The sequence below is a fragment of the Pristis pectinata genome, chromosome 8 (genome assembly GCF_009764475.1).
Source record: "Pristis pectinata isolate sPriPec2 chromosome 8, sPriPec2.1.pri, whole genome shotgun sequence".
In the NCBI taxonomy this organism is placed as follows: domain Eukaryota; kingdom Metazoa; phylum Chordata; class Chondrichthyes; order Rhinopristiformes; family Pristidae; genus Pristis; species Pristis pectinata.
The window spans coordinates 19937077-19958357 of record NC_067412.1 but is presented as its reverse complement, the minus strand read 5'-3'; the positions used below and the strand labels follow the sequence as shown (position 1 = coordinate 19958357).

At 40.6% G+C, this 21281-nt stretch overlaps 1 protein-coding gene across 1 annotated transcript; it reads left to right on the top strand.

The window, feature by feature from the left end:
* Positions 1-661: 661 nt before the first annotated feature.
* Positions 662-15901, top strand: arl6ip1 (ADP-ribosylation factor-like 6 interacting protein 1). Its single transcript, XM_052021680.1, has 6 exons — positions 662-802; positions 5269-5402; positions 10094-10213; positions 13178-13295; positions 13874-13958; positions 15221-15901. Exons 1-6 carry the CDS (start codon positions 761-763, stop codon positions 15337-15339), a joined length of 618 nt encoding a protein of 205 aa, XP_051877640.1. The 5' UTR covers positions 662-760; the 3' UTR covers positions 15340-15901.
* The last annotated feature ends 5380 nt before the right edge of the window (positions 15902-21281 follow it).

The following is a 21281-nucleotide window of genomic DNA, read 5'->3' as shown; positions in this document are numbered from 1 at the left end:
TCTAAATACTTACAGAAAAGGAAACGTTCGCCTTTAAACTGATTTTTAAAAAGTGCTTTAAAACACTAAGCACCGCGTAGTACGAGTTTTGATAGTTTTGTATTTCAATTAGTTGGGCTGAGTTCACATTGAATGAAATCTTTGGTTGGGTCGCGCCTTGTTACTAGCCATACTAAATATCACTACAGATGAGACTGCAGACGCTGGAATCTGGAGCAAAAAACACAAGATGCTGGAGGAAGTCAGCGGGTCAGGCAGCATCTATGGAGGGAAATGCATAAAAGAACCTGCAGTGACCAACAACTTGGTTTAAGGGATCAAATATAACATCTGCAAGGTTGCTGATGAAACAAACCTAAAATAAAAGCAAGCACCACCGACGTGCTAAAACCCCAGACCTTTGGTCCACGCCCTTCCACCATCCCACCGAAAACAACATTTGACAATAGCACATGAGCTAATGTTATTAATGAAAAGTGATAGCCAATCAGGAGCACACTGTGTGAAGAGACGGACATACAGCTAAGCCAATCATAGGCAAGGAGACGTGGAGCAGTCGCGCTGAATCCAGCCAATCAGAATATGAGAACGTCCGATTCGAACCTGTTACCAATGGGCTGGGCGGAGCCAAGCACAGAATCCTGCCAGTCTGGAGCAAAGAACGGCGCAGCCGCACTGAGGCGGCGAGGAGCGGAGTGACGGTTCTGGGAGTTACTGGTTGCTGAAAGACTGCGGCAGAGCAGGTCGTTTGAAAAGTGTCATGGCGAGCGGAGAGGGCGACAATAAAAGCGCCAACATGTTGGTGAGTCGGTTCTTCGCCTCAGTTTTATGGTGGTGTCCCGTCAACGCCGTTGTAATCCGTTACGGGCCGGGGAGCGGTGGCCGCTGGCTGGCGGACCGCGCGCCCGCCGCGTTCAAAGCGGCCGCGCGACTGGTGCGGGGCTGAGCGGCGCTCGCGGCCGCGCGTGGCTTCCACTCACCCCCCTCCGTCCTCTCAACCCCCCACCCCCCCCCTCCTCTCACCCCCCCAACACCCTCCCCCCTCCGTCCTCTCACTCCCCCTACACCCACCCCACCCCACCCCCCTGACCTCCCACCCGCCACCCCCCGGAGCGCGCGGCGCCTCGGTCCGCGCGCAGTCGGTGACAGCCCCCGGAAGACCCGGGGGGTGGGTGGGATGGGTTGCTTCCTCGATGTTGCATCCAGAAGGCAGTTGTCGCCCATTGGCGGGCGGCTGAAAAAGCAGATACTGTGCCCTCTGTCTCGATGCTGGGCCTGTGGTCGGAGTTATTAATGTGCCGCGGTCGCTGCTGCAGTCTGCTGTAGTCGGGAGGGAGAAGGGCGACTGCATCTGTCCATGTGAATCACGTTGCCTTTTGTGCGTCACCGGCGGGAGCCTAGCCAGGGAGTTGCAGCAGGCAACCAGCGTGCGTATTTGTGGTACGGATTGAGGGCGATTTTGCTGAGATTTTGAAACGTTATTTTTTCCCTGCATCACATCTCTCCTTGTGGGAACTTGCTGTGCGCAAATTAGTTGTTACACCAACGTAACAACAATGACTCCCGTTCAGAATGCTTCAATGGCTCTTTTGCTTCATCTTCTATCACTACCCCCATCCCAGATTGTGCATTCCTGATTTTTCTTTGCCATTCCATTTGCAGCTGTCTAGCTTCTAATCTCCAGAATGCTTCTCATATGTTTGGTCCTTGTGATAAAAGAGGCCATTGAGTCATCGCTTCATTCACTCGTGTGTAATCTTTTCTTTCTCCCATTCTGTTCATTTCTCCTGATTCTCTCACCACCCACCCACATTAGGTTAATTTTCTACTCTATTCTTATCAATAAACATGTCTATGGAATCTGGGAAGAAACCAGAGCATCTAGGGGAAAGCATGCATTCACATGGAGAACATTCAAACTCCACCCGGACAGCCTTGAGACGTGTTCGAACCTCGACGTTGGAGCTGAGAGGATGCAGCATTACCTGCTGCACCACTGTCATCTTAATTTGCTTGTCTTTTTAATCCTGTCTCTTTGACTTTTTTTTGCTCCAGATTCTAGCATCTGCAGTTTCTTGAGTCTCTCTTTGATCTTGTTTGGTTTTGACACCTAAATTCAGCCCAACTTGGTCTTGGTGGTTAACTCCACAAAATCTTGCTCCCACATACCCTCGTATAACCTGATAAACATCCACTTAGTCCTTTCTCTGTAATGTGATTATGTAGCTTTCCCTTTAAATGTATCTATGCTGGTCTTGTCAACTATTCTTTTGTGTTTTTTTTAATGACTTGGTATTAAATTTTGTTAGTATTCTTGTAAATGCCCAGAGTCTTAAATGTTGAAGGTACTGTATGAATGCTAATAGTTCTTCACTGAAGCACAAAAGTTGGCCAGGGTTTTGGGAGAATTCAGCTTGAATGTTAATGTTACAGTGGGTTTTTGTAAGTTCACTTGGATATGGTTTGACAGCTTATCTGATATGAAAACTGCATGTCTGATTATTTAGAACTTGCTCATTGCTGAACTGAAACATCACCTTGTGTGTTGCAGCTTTTAGTGGGTTTTAACCATAATCTTCTGAAGTGAAAATGCATTACTAAACTAAGCCCAAATATTAAATTGATGCAAGAATTGAACTGGTCCAATATGGCAATTTGTAATGACCTCCAACAGTGGAGAAGCAAGCCTTGGATTACGAAAGGAAGGTACCTATGTAGAACAAATCTCTTTTTGAAAAAGAGTTAATGAAAGTGAGTTTTTTTTTACTGAAATATAAAAACAGCACAACTGCATTTGCACAAAACTGGAACATTGTTAAGCAGCTTTTTATGGCAACAGTTTTGGACCTTTTGGATATAATACCAGACATCATTGAATTGTTTTCTATTTTATTCCTAATTATGTGGCATTCATTGTTCCAACTGGCCAATAAATAGAATTTTAACTATATACTAATGACTTGATGTATGTTTTATGGATGAATTGCATTATTAATTGGAATTTTCAATGAGTGTGCACCCTGGTGTTTCAAAATCCTTTTTAAAAAGGGATATGATGTCATGAACAACTGAAAAGCTCAGATGTTTAGTCATCAAGGAAGTGTTGCTGCTGTGCAAAATTCCTGTTGTTTTATGGAGTTTGCCACATATTGTAAATGGGCAGAAATAATATGGTCCCCATACAATAATGTGTCATTATGGCTAAAATAATACGAGGTGGCATTGTTCTCTGTACAACAGTATATTTTCGGTGGATCATTGGACTTCACAGGTTGGAATTGTTTTGCATATTCTTGTGTATGGGATAAAATTAAAGACTGAAGATAAATATTTAATTGTTTTAATTAATCTATTTTGAAAACTTTGTGCCAAATGTTGGATGCATGTCCATATGGTATAAAATTTGTAAGTGGTGCTGTTCTCACTGGCCACGCCTTGTAATAAACATTATAATCCCTACCTGCCACTTCATTGCAAAGATATTTTGACCACTCTATGGTCTTATTTCCATAGATCACCAATGCGTTAATACCTGCATAGAACAGCATAAGAACAGTCCCCATGGCTGACCATATCTGCACTGTAGCTTTTACACTTTACTCTGCATTCTGTTATTTTACCTTGTACTATCTTGATGCACTGTGTAATGAATTGATCTGTATGAATGGTATGCAAGACAAGCTTTTCACTGTACCTCGCATCATGTGACAATAATAAACCAATTCCACTGACCCATGATGCCAATCTGACTAATCCCATCTGCTTACCTGTGGTCTGTATCCCTCTATTCCCTGCCTGTTCCTGTATTTGTCTAAGTACTTCTCAAACATTCCCACCATCTCTGCTTCTACCACTTCCCCGGCACCCTGTTCCAGGCACCTACCATTGTATGTTTTTAAAATAAAACATGCCTCAAAATTTTCTCCCTCTCTGTTAAACCTATGCCCTCTAGTATTTGATACTGAAATGTAATTTTCATAAAATCATAATACTGTCTTGGATATCTATAAATGTGCAGCTGTTAATGTGATCAATAGGTACCCAGTGGTTTATACACTTTGTAATGCTGTTTATCAACAGCTCCCTGATTGATTGGTTGCCCAAAGTTTGATGTCTGCATTGACATGGCATTCTGTCTAAAGCTTGCTATGGCAATAATTAAAAGAAACTTGAATCCTAAAATCAGAACCTGATAGGTTGGCCTTGACTTGGGCTCTTCTTCCCTGCAGTTTTTCTTCAGAAGATGTTACCTTGTTGGGTGCAGTTTCACAGGCATCCTCCAGTATGTCACCTATGTGGCCCTTATTGATAGAGTTTTAACATTGATGGCTTCTGGGTTAATTACAGCAAATTTAACATGCCTACAGGTTTGGCTGGTTTTCAGTAATCAGTAGCAGAGACCCTTGATAGTTAACCCTGTCAACTTGATTATTTTTGGGTTCCTTTGATAATGCCCCAACCACTGGCTAAGATTAATTATACACTGCACATGGAGCCTATTGGCTCATGACTGGATAAACTTCATAGTTGCTGGAAAGAGATTTTAGCAATCAAATTTGTGTTCTGTTTTGGCATCTTGCTGGAAGAGCACACCTGGAATTCAGATGAGCTCAAGATTTTGATTTTTATATAGACTTCTGCAAAAGTTCTCCTCACTTTTCCCTTGCAAAGGTATGAAAATTATTTGAAAACCCAAAATTAAAGTTCATATAAGCTGTGACTGTATGTGAAGATATGGCATCCTGTCTATAAGTTCAGTGTTCAGGTATTGGTGCCTAATTGAAGTAACCTGGTAATCTTAAAAGCTAGCTGGAGTAGTTGTGCTCTATAACATTGGCCATGTTTCTAGTGTATAATCAATTATTTCCTGAAGTTTGTTTTTCACTTTGCAGCGTATTTTGAGAGGATGAGCAAATATTTTAGGAAAAGTTACTTGCATTCTTTTACTTTTGACTAAGAATATTACTAAATCCTTTGTTTTTACTGATGCTTCCCCTTGTGCCTTATTTGTCTTCACTGCATTTTCTGTGTAACTGTAACCATACAGCACAAATCAGGCCCTTCAGCCCACCATGACACAATATTCTGCATTCTGTTATTGCTTTTCCCTTCTGTACTACCTTGGTGTAATTGTGTTTGGAATGATCTGTATGGATGGCATGCAGAAGAAAGTTCTTCATTGTATCTTAGTACATGTGACAATAATAAACCAATTACTGACCCCTTATTACAAACAATTAGAAGTAACTTTTTTTTACAATTTTACAGGCTGCAGAAACTGCTCAGCTTGAAGAGCATTTGGAGGGTTGGGGAGAAGTGATGCTTGCTGCAGATCGTATCTTGCGTTGGGAGAAACCCTGGTTTCCTGCTGTAATGATGTGTGCCGTGTCAGTGGTGTTTTTGTAAGTACATACTAAAGAATCCGTAGAAATTTAAGACACAAGGAGGATCATCAGCCTGTCATGTCTGCAGTCAAATTAGAACTATTAGAAAATTCTACTTCCTCCCTTCTCCCACCCCCCCCCCCCCCCCCCCCCCAATTTGTCAGTTACAGGAGTCCATATGCATTTAAAATGTGTTGGATAAGCATAAGGATTTCTGCCTCTTTGCTCCTTTCAGCTGGTGAGTTCCAGACCCTTGCTGCCCTGAAATAAGAACGTTTCCTCAGTTCTCATGTTATCCTGCCATTACCCTAAATCTGGTATCCCTTGGTTATTGACATCTTTGCTAAGGGAAATGAGACCTGACTGTTGATCCTGTCTGGACATCTCAAAATTTCATATCCTGTGATTAAATCTTTCCTTTTTCCTTTTGAAAACATAGAGGCAATCACTCCTAATAAAGATAATTACAAGTTTTTCTAGCCTTAGTAATATCTTTATAGTTTGATCACATCCTTCCTGCAGTACCAGTTGCATTTGCACAATGCCTTTTAAAAGAGAGAACAGTCCCCTTATAAAGATTTATATAGTGCTATATTGGAATGCTTGCAGCAGTAAATGTATTAATGGCACAAATAGAAGTAAACTTGTATGACCTAATTGTCATTGCAGAAATGTGGCTGTAGAATGTTCAAAGTTATTTAAGGAAAAGGGGATTTTCTGAAGAGGTCTTCTTAAGAAAAGATGTACTTGTCCCAGAGGGTTCTGACCTCTGCTGTCTGCATGTGTTTGCAAATTCTCCCTGAGACCGTGTGGGGTTCCTTCTGGTCTCTTCCCACTTCCCAGAGTCATGTGGATTTGTAGGTTAATTGGCTGCTGTAAATTGCCCTTGTGTGTAGCTATAAGGTGGAATCTTGGGGAAGTCATGGGAATGTATTAAGAATAAAATGAGATTGGTGTAAGATTAGTGCAGGTGGGTGATTGGAGTTGGTGTGCCAACGGGTTTGTTTCCATGCTATGTAACTGTATTCTCTATTCATCAAATTCTTCAAGGGTTTAATGAGAGTCGAGATGCAGGGAAGATTTTTTTTCTCCTGGCTTAGAGTCTGGGACCAAAGGACAGAATTCTCTGGGACCAAAGGACAGTTCAAATTAAGGGGTAAACAGTTTAGGGCAGAGGTGAGGAGAAATTTCACACGAAGTGGTGAACCTTAGGAATTCTCTACCCCCAGATCGTTCTGGAGGTTCACTCATTGATCTCAGTGTTGAATGAACACAATGGATTTCTGGGTATTAAAGGGTTATGCGTTATCCCTCGATTTTGGGAGTGGTGCTGGAAAATGCTGTTGAAATAGAAAGGTCGCCCATGATTTTGATGAATGGTGGAGTTGGCTTGAAGTGGCAGGTGGCCTACTCTGCTGCTTTTCTTATGTCCTTTGCATAATCAGATAAAAGTAAACAGTCTGAAAGCAAATTTACATGTGACTCCTAAACTTTTGAGGGCACAACTGCAAGTCATGTGGAAAAGAATTTTGTAGAGATTTTAGGCTTGGAGTTGAAGATAACTGTTAAGACCTCTATTTGTATAATTGAAATCAGTGTTGTGAACATTAATGTGTGGTATCAATACAAACTGCAGTGATCAAACAGAGTTCTTGCATTTTTACTGTTTTGTAGCTTTTTAAGCAATAAGTGATGTTGAATTACCTAATTTAAGTTGACCATGAACATCCATCTGGGCAAAATTTTGTATCCTTGACAGTGTATAAATGTAAGTTGTGGTATGAAAGGATCTTTACCATCTGTGGATGGATGTTCAGCATTAGGTTAGCATTTTCTTTCTCTGTGCCAGAAGTGGAGTTGCAGTCACACTTGTTTTTGTGAGAGCTACCTGAGGCTTCTGATGTGATATCTTTTTGCCTTTTTTAAAGTGTGGCTCATCTTTTGCATTTCTATTTTTTTTCCTCTTGCCACATATTCCAGTAAAGAAATTTAATGTCTGGATACCTGAGTTTTGTGTTTGTAGCCCCATTTGATGTTTGTCCTGAACTAATATAGTGAAGTTTTGCAGGCATAGTCATTGGACGATGCTGTTGACTAAACTTTTTCTGTATTTTTAACAAAATTTGCTAAGCAGTTCGAAATTTTGATACTACTTGTTGAGGTAGAGCTGGGTAAATGTGGCATCCCAACCCAAAGCAGCTTTGAGTTTGAGTAGATACAGACAAAAGACCAAGGTCTTGTTTAGGGTTGTAAACACACACTAGTAGTCTGGTTTATGTAGAGCTACAGAAATCTATTAGCTACATTTCTTGTCAAATGTTATTAATATTTATTTTAAGATTTTGCTATTATAGCAGTGCTGCTAGGGATTAAGATCAAAATGTGTGATGATCGTGCAAAATGTACAGCATGATTCTGAAGTATCTGCTCATTAGCCTGTCAGAACTTGTTTTGGTATAATCCTTGCAGCAACACTTAATTATATTGCCCAATTATATTGCCCAGGAAAAAGGAAGAAACCATGAACTGTGCGTTCTTAAATATTGATGTTAGTAAAAGTGTCATGTCACCAGATACTAGAATTTCAACTTAAAGCAAATTTTCATGCTTGGTTCTATTTTTCGCATTGCACAGAAACTTTACAATTGACCATGTTAAATGCTTAAATTCCTCACTGCTACACAAGGCTCAAAAGAGCTGGCTACAAGGATCTTTTGTCTCAAAGCTAACTTTGTCTGTCAACACTTCCTGTTTTCACTGGTTGATGTGGTGTGTTTCCTCCTTGCACTGGTTAACTACAATTGGTGATATACTGCATTATCATTCTGTAGATCTGTCATCACCACCTCCTCTCAGTCCTGCAGGCTAACACCGGCTATGGTGAATTTTGTTTTCACTTTCTGGTAAAAAGACTGCTTGTGATGTGTTGGTAGCATCAGAGGCTTCAGTTGCTAACCAGCCTTGCATGTAAATACAGGATAGCTTGTGGCCTTGTGTGTTAACTGTTGATGCAGTGCCAATCTACTTGCTTTCCAAATAATCACTGGCAAGCAATACTGAATATCTAGGGTTTGTGGATGGTTGGGATGAGAAGCAAAGTGGAATATAAATTGTCATGGTTCACCCAGATCTAATTCCCCAAAATACTGTGCAGTATAAACTTTTGTTATAGAATTTTAATATCCAGTCTTTATATTGATCCTTCTGTTTATGTACCATCTCACATAATGACTTCTAAAATTTTGAATATTGGAAGAACGCATAAATGTATTGGATAGAGTTGATGAGGGTAATCTAGCTTAAGTGTTAATGGTTTTTGAAAAGGTGCCATCTCGTCTGAGAGAAATTGTTCTTTTTTTCATATGAAGGAAGAAGAATAATGGTATTCCCCAGGGATTGGTGTTGGGGCCATTACATTTTAAATTTTTTTAATGACCTAGACTCATGGATGTGAGCCACAATTTCTGTATATTTGTGAATGATGCAAAACTTGGCAGACTGCATTGAGGGTGGTGATAGAGTGTAGCAAGATATGAACAAGTTGGTAGAAAGGGTAGATGAGGTATAATGCAGAGAAATGAGATGATGCTTTTGGGTAGGAAGAATGAGGAGAGGCAACATGGATTAGAGACTGTTCTAAAGCAGTACGAGTAGAAGGATCTGGGAGCTTTCTGATGGACAGTATTTGACCTGAAATGTTAACGGTTTCTTTCCACAGATGCTGCCTCACCTACTGAGTATTGCAGCATTTTCTGTTTGTTTCACATTTCTTGTAATTGCAGTATTTTGTTTTCCCAAGATTTACTACAATGGTTCCTCAGATGAGAGGCTACAGTTACAAGGATATGTTAGAGAGGATTAGACTATTTTTGGAGAAGGCTGAGGGGAAATTTGAGAGAACTGTATAAAATGAAGTGTCTGGACAGATTAGATGAGTGCGAGGCTGTTCACTTTGGAGGGATTGAGAGCTAGAGATCACCAGTACAAAACAAAGGGAGAGCCAAGGTTGATGTGAGGAATTAAAAATTTAAAGTCTGTAGTTGGAATCTAGAATGCATTGCCTGCTGGTGTGATGGAGGCAGGTTCCATTGTAGCATTCAAGACTGAATTGGATAAATATATGGTGAAGAAATTAGAAGACCAAGGAGAAAGGACTGGAAATAGAGTTGTTCTTGGTGAGAGTCAGTGATGGGCTGAATGGGGGCTTTTTGCATCTATGCCCTCCATTCTATGATAGTTATTCTGTGCCAACATGAAATGAAGAGTAAGAAATAACCAGTGGCTAGGTCATGGAAAAACTCCTCAAAATTCCTCCAATTTCTAAAGGTAAGTAAAGAAAGTTGTAGGAAATTACAGTAATTCTTGAGTCACATTCGCAGCAGTAGAAATGTTTCCTTCTCTTGAATTCATCAATTTCTCCTTTAAATCTTAATCACCTACATGCTTTGTTATTTTACTTCCTGCCATCCAACTAAAACTATTTTATTACTTAGGTTCACATAGCATCTGAAACCTGTCATCTTAATTGAGTATTTGGGTTCTGGTGAAATCTTAAAGTACATCTTTAAATTCTACAACACTGAATTCTGTTAATTTATCAAGTAGCCGTTATATCCACACTTTGGCCAATTTCTTCTTTCTCCCACCCCAAAACAAGATTGTATTGAATATGTTTTAATTTCTTGAATGTGATTTCTTTTTTTCTTCAGACTGATCTACTGGCTGGATCCTTCAGTGCTGACTGGTGTTTCATGTGCTATTATGACAATCTGTTTGGCAGACTACCTTGTTCCAACCATTGCTTTCAGAATGTTTGGTTCTAATAAATGGTGAGAAGCTTGTTTAAAACTTTAACCAAACTGTAAATTGATCGCAATTCTGTCATCCATTCGAACCATAGAACAATACAGCACAATACAGGCCCTTCGGCCCACCATGTTGTGCCGCCCTTCAAACCACACCTAAGACTATCTAACCCCTTCCTCCCACATATCCCTCTAACTTAAATTCCTCTATATGCTTATCTAACAATCTCTTGAACTTGTCCAACGTATCAGCCTCCACCACCACCCCAGGCAGTGCATTCCATGCACCAACCACTCACTGGGTGAAGAACCTCCCTCTGACACCTCCCTTGAACTTCCCACCCATTACTTTAAAGCCATGTCCTCTTGTATTGAGCATTGGTACACTGGGAAAGAGGCGCTGGCTGCCTACTCTATCTATTCCTTTCAATATCTTGTATACCTCTATCATGTCTCCCCCATCCTCCTCTCCAATGAGAACAGCCCTAGCTCCTTTAGTCTCTCCTCATAATCCATACTCTCTAATCCAGGCAGCATCCTGGTAAATCTCCTCTGCACCCTCTCCAACGCCTCCACATCCTTCCTATAATGAGGCGACCAGAACTGGACACAGTACTCCAAGTGTGGGCTAACCAGAGTTTTGTAAAGCTGCATCATCACTTCACGGCTCTTAAACTCGATCCCCCAATTTATGAAAGCTAAAATCCCATAAACTTTCTTAACTACCCTATCCACCTGCGAGGCAACTTTCAGTGATCTGTGGATATGAACCTCCAGATCCTTGTGCTCCTCTACACTGCCCAGAATCCTGCCATTGACCTTGTACTCCGCCTTGGAGTTTGTCCTTCCAAAGTGTACTACCTCACAGTTCTCTGGATTAAACTCCATCTGCCACTTGTCATCCCAGTTCTGCATTCTATCAATATCCCTCTGCAAGCTTCGACAGCCCTCCACACTATCTACAACACCACCGATCTTTTTGTCATCTGCAAACTTGCTAACCCAGCCTTCCATGCCCTCATCTAAGTCGTTAATGAATATCACAAAAAGTAGAGGTCCCAGAACTGATCCCTGCGGGACACCACGAGTCACAGCCCTCCAATCCGAATGCACTCCCTCCACCACAACCCTCTGCTTTCTACAGGCAAGCCAATTCTGAATCCACACGGCCAGGCTTCCCTGGATCCCTTGGCCTCTGACCTTCTGAAGAAGCCTACCATGTGGAACCTTGTCAAACGCCTTACTAAAATCCATGTAGACCACATCCACTACACTATCCTCATCAATCTTCCTGGCCACCTCCTCAAAGAACCCTATCAGGCTTGTGAGGCCAGATCTTCCTTCACAAAGCCATGCTGACTGTCCGTAATCAGTCCATGTTTCTCCAAATGCTCATATATCCTATCTCTCAGAATCCTTTCTAACAGCTTACCCACCACAGACGTAAGGCTCACCAATCTGTAATTCCCTGGACTACTACTACCTTTTTTGAGTAAGGGGACAACATTCGCCACCCTCCAATCCTCCAGTACCATCCCCGTTGACAACGAGGACTCAAAGATCCTAACCAATGGTTCAGCAATCTCTTCCCTCACCTCACGAAGCAGCCTGGGGAATATTCCGTCAGGCCCCAGGGACTTATCTGTCCTAATATTTTCTAACAACTCCAACACATCCTCTCTCTTAATATCTACATACTCTAGAACATTACCCTCATGTACACTGTTCTCAGCATCATCAAGACCCCTCTCCTTGGTGAATACTGCAGAGAAATATTCATTGAGAACCTCACCCACTTCCACAGCTTCCAGGCACATCCTCCCACCTTTGTCTTTAATCGGACCCACCTTTACCCTAGCCATCCTTCTGCTCTTTACGTACGAGAAAAAAGCCTTGGGATTCTCCTTAATCCTACTCGCCAAAGCCTTTTCATGTCCCCTCCTCGCTCTCCTCAGCCCCTTATTAAGTTCCTTCCTTGCTACTCTATATTCCTCACGAGCCCTGTCCAATCCTTGCTGCTTACATCTTATGTATGCTGCCCTCTTTCTTAACTAGTTGTTCCACTTCTCTTGTCACCCATGGTTCCTTCACCCTACCATTCCTTCTCTGCCTCACCGGGACAAATTTATCCCTGACATCCTGCAAAAGATCCCTGAACACAGACCACATCTCCATAGTACATTTCCCTTCAAAAATGTCATCCCAATTTACACTCCCAAGTTCTCACCCTATGGCCTCATAATTCGCCTTTCCCCAATTAAATATCTTCCCGTCCTCTTTGCTCCTATCCCTGTCCATGACAATTCTAAAGGTTATGGAGCAATGGTCACTGTCCCCTAAATGCTCACCCACTGATAGATCTGTCACCTGACCCAGTTCATTACCTAAAACTAGATCTAATATGGCATTCCCTCTAGTAGGCCTGTCAACATACTGTGACAGGAATCTGTCCTGGACACACTTAACAAACTGCGCCCCACCAAAACTTTGGCACTAAATAGGTGCCAATCAATATTTGGATAGTTGAAGTCTCCTATTGTAATAACCCTGTTATTTTCACATCTCTCCAAAAACTGCCTCCCATTCTCTTAATGTATGTTCTTTATTTTTACTATTTAACATTGTTTGTTGTTGGACATCTTTTTATTTGTGTATATATCCACAGGCAGAGAATGATTTCTAACTGTATTGAGAAATGCATCTGAAGCCGAGTATTAGAATGTTTGAGACCTGAGTTCCAAATGAAGAGTGAATCTCCATTAATGATTGTCTTTATAAAATATTTATCATGTCATTATGAAATTTGGAACAAACTGCTCTTGAATGGGCACTGAAGTATACTGTAAAACTGGCATGTATCTACTTGTGTGGAATGTATTATTTGCTTTTGTATCCGCAAACTTGGAGATGGCTTTTTGACTTGTTAATGTAAAAGTTGTCACATCAATATTTGTGTAGTCTTGATGAACTTAATTTTGCTATTGACAGGACTACAGAGCAGCAGCAGCGATTCCATGAAATTTGCAGTAACCTAGTTAAGACCCAACGTAGGATTGTGGGCTGGTGGCGGCGCCTTTTTGCTCTCAAAGAGGAAAAACCAAAAATGGTATGCTGTTCATCTTGCAAAAGTTTTTTTTCTTCTAGAATAGTTTACAGTTGGAAAATCTGGCTTAATTCTGTTAATGTTATCATTTTCCTTTAAAGGAAGATAGTAGTTCTATACTGCATTATAAATCATAGTTGAGATCTGTAAATATTTAAAACAATTGCCATACACTTGTGCAAAACATTTTTCTTATTGGAATATGCAATTGTTAGGTTAGGATTTAAACCATACTGTGATAACTACTGGAAATTACCTCGACTTATTTGCAAGCTTGTTTACTTTTAAAATTGATTTCCTATTCCCTCTGTAGGAGGCATTTAGCCTTTGCTCAGTGCCTTCCTATATTAGGAATTTGGCAGGATTTGAATAAAACCTGAATTGATGTGCTATAATGGCACACTGTTCATTACTTTGTTTAACTTGCTTGTCTCCCACTATCTGTAGTTATTGAGAGCCATTAATTTGCCATGGATATTTTCTTCTTGTATTCCAACATCTGGAAACAAAGACCCAGGAATTTTGGTAATAACATTTCACCAGTGGCATCATTAGTGTAATATTTATTCTTTTCACTCTAGTATTTCATGACTGTGGTTAGCGTTCTCTCTGTGGTGGCTTGGATTGGGCAACAGGTTCATAACCTTTTCCTCACCTACTTGATTGGTAAGTTACCTATGGGTTTATGCTCTAATTCATTTTGGAAATGGGGAGATGAACATAAGGTAATTGACCTTGCACATTTTTCCTGTGCAAAACAGTTGCTATAAAGTTGAATGTGTGATGTTTCATACCTGAATTGGGCATGATGCCACAATGGTTGCTGCCTGGAACACGACCATTATATAAATGTTAATAAGAAACCTGTGCCTGAATCAAGATTATTCTATAAAGTTTGTCTGTGTCCTAAATGTCACCATTGATCAGGGAAATGATGGAATTGCCCTGCCATAGACGTAATGGGCTGAATGCTCTCCTCTGTCCTAGGAATTATGAGAAAATGAATCTTGCCTCTAAGGTAGGTTTCTATTCAGTCCAGAGACATAAGATTCTGCAGGTGCTGGAATCTGGAGAGAGAGAGAGAGAGACACACACACACACACACACACACACACACTTTCCCTCCCCCCCCCCCCCCCCCCCCCCCCCGTTTTCCCTCATTCCTGCGGCCCTCCCCCACCCTCATGACCTGTCTACTACCTCCCTCCTATTCCCCACCCCTTTATTCCATGGTCTACTGTCCTCATGCCAGATTCCTCCTCCTTTAGCCCTTTGCCTCTTCCACCTATCATTTCTGTTTATCATTCCATTTCATCCCCACCTACTTTCCCCCTATCACCTGCTAGTTTATGCTCCTCCCCCTCCCCCACCTTTTTATTCTGGCTTCTGCCCTCTTCCTTTACAGGCCTGATGAAGGGTCTTGACCCGAAATGTCAACTGTTTGTTTCCTTCTACAGATGCTGCCTGACCTGCTGAGTTCCTCCAGCACCTTGTGTGTGTTGTTTCTGTTTAGTCCTTTTTGATTTGATGCAAGTTGGATGTGTCAGGAGGCTCACCTTTGTTACCCTTGAGATACTTTTTGCACTGATGTCCCTTGCTGTCTGCCATTCTATTCCGGTCATGCCTTAATAGGGGTTTCACTTATTGACGTTTGAAGTAAGTGGCATAGATTTGTAAAACTGAATTAGTGGGGGGGAAAAGGTGGTTTAAAGATGGGTTTATTACAAGCTGTATTTGTTAATCTTTCTGGGTTTGGGATTGGATCTCTGGCTTTTTCTGCAACTGCCATCTTAAAATATTTAAGATTTATTACATAACTGGTAAAATTGTTTTTTTTTTTTGCTTGCTTAATCTCCTCCAATCCTTTAATTTAATGGAGATGCTCATTATCTCTGGATTAAGCAATTTTTTGGTTCCTTTTCTTTCAGTGAGTTTCATACTGTTGCTGCCTGGTCTGAATCGGCATCGACTAATCACGAAATATGTGGGAATGGCCAAGCGGGAAATTAACAAGCTACTGAAGCAAAAGGAGAAGAAAAATGAATAATGAAGAGTGAAATTGTCATAGTTAAATGTGATTTAACTACTGATAAAGGTTGGAGCTTGCAGTCTTTCTAAATCAAAAAGTATATGCTCTGCTATGAAGTCTGGATGGGAAGGGTAAGAAAATGTCTATAATAAATGAGCATGATACAAATTAGGTTTGCTTCTCATTGTTCAAGTAAGTTAATTTTTCAAATCAAGAATTGCTATCTAGTTTCAGAAATCTGTCCTTAATATGTTCTGTTTTTGTAGTTTTTTTTAAAACCATGATTGCACTGGAAGTTTAATTATAAACTGTTATGTGGAACTATTGAATTGTTTGATATCAGTGCAATGGTCTGCATTGCTGATTCTTTAGTGCTTGCATGTAAATGGAAACCAGTTGTCAACATAAAGTATATCTGATATGACCACTAATTCTGTGTTTTAATTCATATGTAAATAGGATTGTCTTTCACTCTGTATAAATGTTTTTGTGTATATTTGTGGCAAAAGTACATTTAGTCATTTTAAAATTGTAAACTCTTGAAGCTTCACACAAAATAAAACCCTGACCTGATGATTTACACTTGAATTAAACATTGATTTAATTTTTCAACCATATTCTCACAATATCTTTTCAGTACATAAAACAAATTTGGTAGATGCAAAATAAGAATACACTTGCTTTCCAGCTATCTGCTTAATGTGCAGAGAAGGACCTTTGTGGTGTTTGTTAGTATCCTATTCCTTTCTCTATCATTTTTATTATGCTCAAGCGCCTCAGTTTGAGAGAAGAAACTGAATTTTAAAAGTGGCATTACATCTTAAAATGCAAGGTAGCAAGGACACATTACTACAGACTTCAACTTTCAATACTCGGCACCACTGACTTGAGGTGATGAAAGAACTGATCTGAGAGGAGAAAAGCTAATTATCGCCTTCATTAATCTCTATTGCAAGTGCATATCTGACTGTTTGCAGGAGTGACTGCTGCTTAGACCTTGAGATAAAGTTCCATCTCTGCACTGAAAATGCTATTCATCGCATTGTTTGCTTACAAATAGGAGGGATCTAGATCTAGAAGCTTGTGTAGCATGGATACTTTTGGGAATTCTGCTGACCCCATGAGAATGTATCTTGTTAACTGTATACAAACTTTGTTAGTCAACTGGGGTGGAATGGATATTATCCTAAGCTTTTGTTACTTAGTACAAAGGTCAGACTAGTACACATAGCTGGATGATGAGGTATGAACAAATGGAGGACGAGAGAAATGTATGTCACTAATACTACCTAATGTGCAATGGAAACAAAGGCATTGGGAATTATGTTGAGGCTAAAAAAAGTCTTGCAGAAGAGGTAGGCAAGAAGGTCAGTACAAGAAGAAACCCAAGCTTTGGTTAGAGAGAGGTTTGATTAATCATAAGGATGTGAATTGGGAGGAAGGTATGTGTCTCACAATTAAGACTTTGAAATAATTACTTAAATTTGCAAAAGCTCAAGGTCATTCCCATCTTTTTCATCCTTTGAGTAAAACCACATAAGAACAGTCTGCAAGAAGAATTGAACAAAGAACTAAAAAAGATATGTAATTGGGTCTCGAGCTGCTGGGAACTCAAGACCAACATGAGAGAAAGGGCCCTGAGTTTGGAATTCAGTACAGTTCACGAGCTCAGCCTGATCAACTGATGTCGATAATGGTTAATACTGAGATGGGTAAGTGCTTATTCTTTGACTAAATATTTTAAATAACTTCAGTTTGCAGATAACACTAAAATGGGTGGCGGTATAGGCAGAGAAGATTATCAAGAATTAGTGGGATCTTGATCAGCTGGTAAGTGGGTTGAGGAATGGCAAATGCAGTTTAAATTGAATAAGTGTGAGGGGTTGCTTTTAGAAAGTCAAATCAAGGTAGGACTTCCACAGTAAACAGTAGGGCCCTGGGGAGTGTTAGAACAGAATGACCTTGGAGTTCAGCTACATGGTTCCCTGAAAATGGCATCACAAGTAGAGAGGGTAGCGAAGAAGGCATTTGAAATGCTGGCCTTCATCAGTCAGGACACAGAGTATAGAAGTTGGGAGGTTGTGTTGCAGTTGTACATGTCACTGGTGAGACAACACTTGGGGTATTGTGTTCAGTTTTGGTCATTGCTATAGGAAAAATGTTATTAAACTAGAAAGAGGGCAGAAAAGATTTGCAAGGATGTTGCCAGGACTTGAGGGACTGAATTATAGGGAAAGGTTGGATAGGCTAAGACTTTCCACCTTGGAGGGTAGGTGACTAAAGTGATCTTAGAGGTGTATAAAATGAGGGGGGTAGATAGGGTAAATGCACAGTCTTTTTCCCAGGATTGGGGAATCGAGAACTACAGGGCATATGTTTAAGGTGAGAGGGGAAAGATTTAATAGGAACTTGAGGAGCAACTTTTTTTTTGCAAAGGGTGGTACATATATGGAATGAGCTGTCAGTGGAAGTGTTAGAGGCAGGTACAATAACAACTTCCAAAAGACGGTTGGACAGGTATGTGGACAGGAAAGGTTTATAAGGATATGGGTCAAATGCAGGTAAATGGGACCAGCTTGGATAGGCATTTGGTTGGCATAGACTGATTGGGCCAAAGATGCTGTATTCTCCCACTTTTTCTGATAGTTTATTTGGTGAAGCCCTTGGCACTTTGGACATTTCTTGAGGCACTACAGCCAACTAAAGCTTTGCATTCCAGCACCGTATTATACCATCATCAATGAATCTTGTCCAGTCAAGCATGGAATGAGCAGCACCAGCTACCTTTGCCTGTCTCATGAAGCTACAATGGGGGGCCGTGTGAAAAAGAAAGCACTGTACTATAGATAGTTAAGCAATCCCACAGCAAGATCTGATAAAAGTGTGATCCTGCCACATTCAGCTGTCACCAATCACAGACCATTAAACAACTACTATGAGGTTGAGGCATTGCATGCAGCAGCAGCATGCATGATTTTTGTTGTGTTTGGGAGGGGGGGTGCGGGGAGAAGAGTGACTAGTAATATTTGTCATCAGCCTTGATCAATGTGTCTCTGCAAATCTTCAGCCTATTCACCCTTGTGTATGTCAAATCAAGAGCTAACTGAGTGCCCTTACAACATTCCAGTCATAGTGTGTAGGACTTCCATTGGAACAAGCAAAGGAGTCTCTTTACAGCTGCAACATAGGCATTTAGACCAAGTGGAAAAGTGTGTCCACAGATTAAATTCAACTTGGCCAAACACTGCCCATGAACCATCTACAAAGTGATAAAGTATCATTGGTAACTGCTACATGATAGTAGTCAATTACCTGCCAACAAGTTTCACCGGAATCATTTGGCTCCAAACCTCATTGCAGCTGTGGTCAAACAGCTGACTTTAGAGGTGAGAATAACTGGCTTTGACATAAAGGCAGCAAGGCGGCTGAGTAAAATTGAAGTCTTTCCCAAGTCCTTAGAAATCAAGGATGAACTGTTTGAGTCGCATCTGTCAGGAAGATGATTGTACTTGGAGGGCAATAATACCAAGCAGAGTACTTTCCTTGGTAAGTTGCCCCATATTCAGTTGTCTTTACCTGCTTCATCATCACCTTCTCCATCAACTTTGCCTCCATAATAAGGTCAGAAGTTATAGTAATGATTTATGAAACTTTTTTTATATTCATTCAAGGGATGTGGGCTTTTCAGGCCGAGCTGGCATTTAATTGCCCTTCCCTAGTTGCCTGTGAGAAGGTGGTGGTGAGCTGCCTTCTTGAACAGCTGCAGTCTTTGAGGTGTGGGTATACCCACAAGTTCCAGAATTTCGACCCAGTGATGGTGAAGGAATTACAATATATTTCCAAGTCAGGAACTTCCAGGTGGTGGTATTCCCATACTTTTGCTGTCCTTTGTCCTTCTAGCTGGTAAAGGGTCAGTATAAGTAGAAACCTGAGCTTTGATTAAATAGGGGCTTGATTAAACATGATAAGGATGTGAATTGGGAGGGAGGTATGTATTTCACAATTATTTACAGTTGCATTTTCTGAAATAGAAGCAACATGTAGCAAGACTTGCACAACAGACTTGGATTGATGTGATGAGTGATGGTTATGCCACACAAGTTCAAGGCAATGATTTCTCTGACAAGGAAAAGTACAGCGAATGTGCAGAAAAACCACACCCACACCCTTAAACTTTTCTTTCAAGTCGCAATCAATTTGACTTGGAACAATCTGCCCTTTCTTCAAGATCCTGGAATTACCTACCTTCACTACATGGGATTTGCAGTTGTTCAAGAAAGAGTCTCACCATCACCTTTTCTGGAGGCAATTATGAATAGTCAAAGGAGGGCATTGAGAGTAACATTTGCATCCTGTGTATGTTTAAAAACAAAAGCATCATAGGAAAAAATTGTTCTGGAAGATCCCAAGTTTGATGTTTACACTTAGCAGAATTGAAGAAAGGTTAAATTTAGCAATAAATAATGACTGGGTCAATTTCCTCTTCTGGTAGAACTTCATAATTTGTCTCTTTCAAGGAAATTTCACTGGGCTTTTGAATATGCAGGCCTGAATAAAGCTCACGTTTGCAAATACAGCTAATTAAGTTGGGGAGAAGATTAAATAAAAGCTATGCATTAAAATTTAGCTGCAGAACTTGCAAATAATTTATTTTCTATTTTGTAGATGCCAAAATTAATGTTATATTTCCTTACGACATAAAAGGCCATTTGGCTCATTGAAGCTATGCTGGCACAGAGCATTCCATTGACTCCACCTTGATACTCCTGCCACCATTGTACTTCAGGGGTAATTTATAGTATCCAATTAACCTTACAGCACATCTTTGGAATGTGGGAGGAAACTGAAGCATTCAGGTAAACTCATAGGGTGACAGTGAGATTGTGCAAACTCCAACAGACAGCACCGGAGGTCAGGATTGAATGTAGGTTATGAGCTGAGACAGCAGTGCTAACTGCTGCACACTTTGTTTATTGGAAAATGTTCCATTACTTCTACTGTTGAAATACGATTTAATGCATTTGAGAATTAACATTTAAAACAAGATCCAGTACCGTTTTCCACCACTTTATGAACTGAAATGAGTTTACAAGCTACACAATAGTACAAGCAGCTGGGGAGAAATGTTGTCTGGAAGGTTTTAAAACAAATAATGATGCTTATTAAGTTTTTTTTCCAGAATTCATTTTTTATTTCTGATACCTAACATCTGCAGTGTTTTGCTTTTGCTGTTTTGAACAAGTATTAAACTTGTCAGTTGTGTAGTGATCATGATTTATTAATTATATATTTCATATGTTTTTACAACAGGAAAGCAATGTCACTGAAATATATTGATAACTTAAATAAAAATTAATGTAATAATGTTCCAATCAGAATGTATAAATTATAATTGGATTCCTAAATAATAGTTGCATAAATACAGCCATTCCTCAGTTGGTTAAAAAAAGTGTGAATTCAGAAAAGAATAACATAGCTTCAGGAATAACATGATAAAGGATTGTCCTTATTGTAAAAGTCACTGCTTCAAAGGCAAATGCTGAAAACAATCCAGTATGCTGCACATCTGCTGTTAATCACATGAAGAAAGATGCTATTACAGTGCCAGCGATCGGGGTTCGATTCCCGTCGCTGTCTGTAAGGAGTTTATACGTTCTCCCCGTGTCTGCATGGGTTTCCTCCGGGTGCTCCGGTTTCCTCCCACATTGCAAAGATGTACGGGTAGGTTAATTTGGGTTTAACTGGGCGGCGTGGACTCATTGGGCCGGAAGGGCCTGTTACCACGCTGTAAATAAAATTTTAAAAAAAGAGTTAGTTATATCAATCCTCTGGTGTTCCAGGCCTTTTCAAATTAAAAGCCGGCTTTTCAGAGGAAGCCACTCTGCTTAGACCTCACTGGTGGGGCTCACATATTTTAGGGAAGCAACCATGAGGGGTGGGGGTGGGGGTGGGGGGGCAAA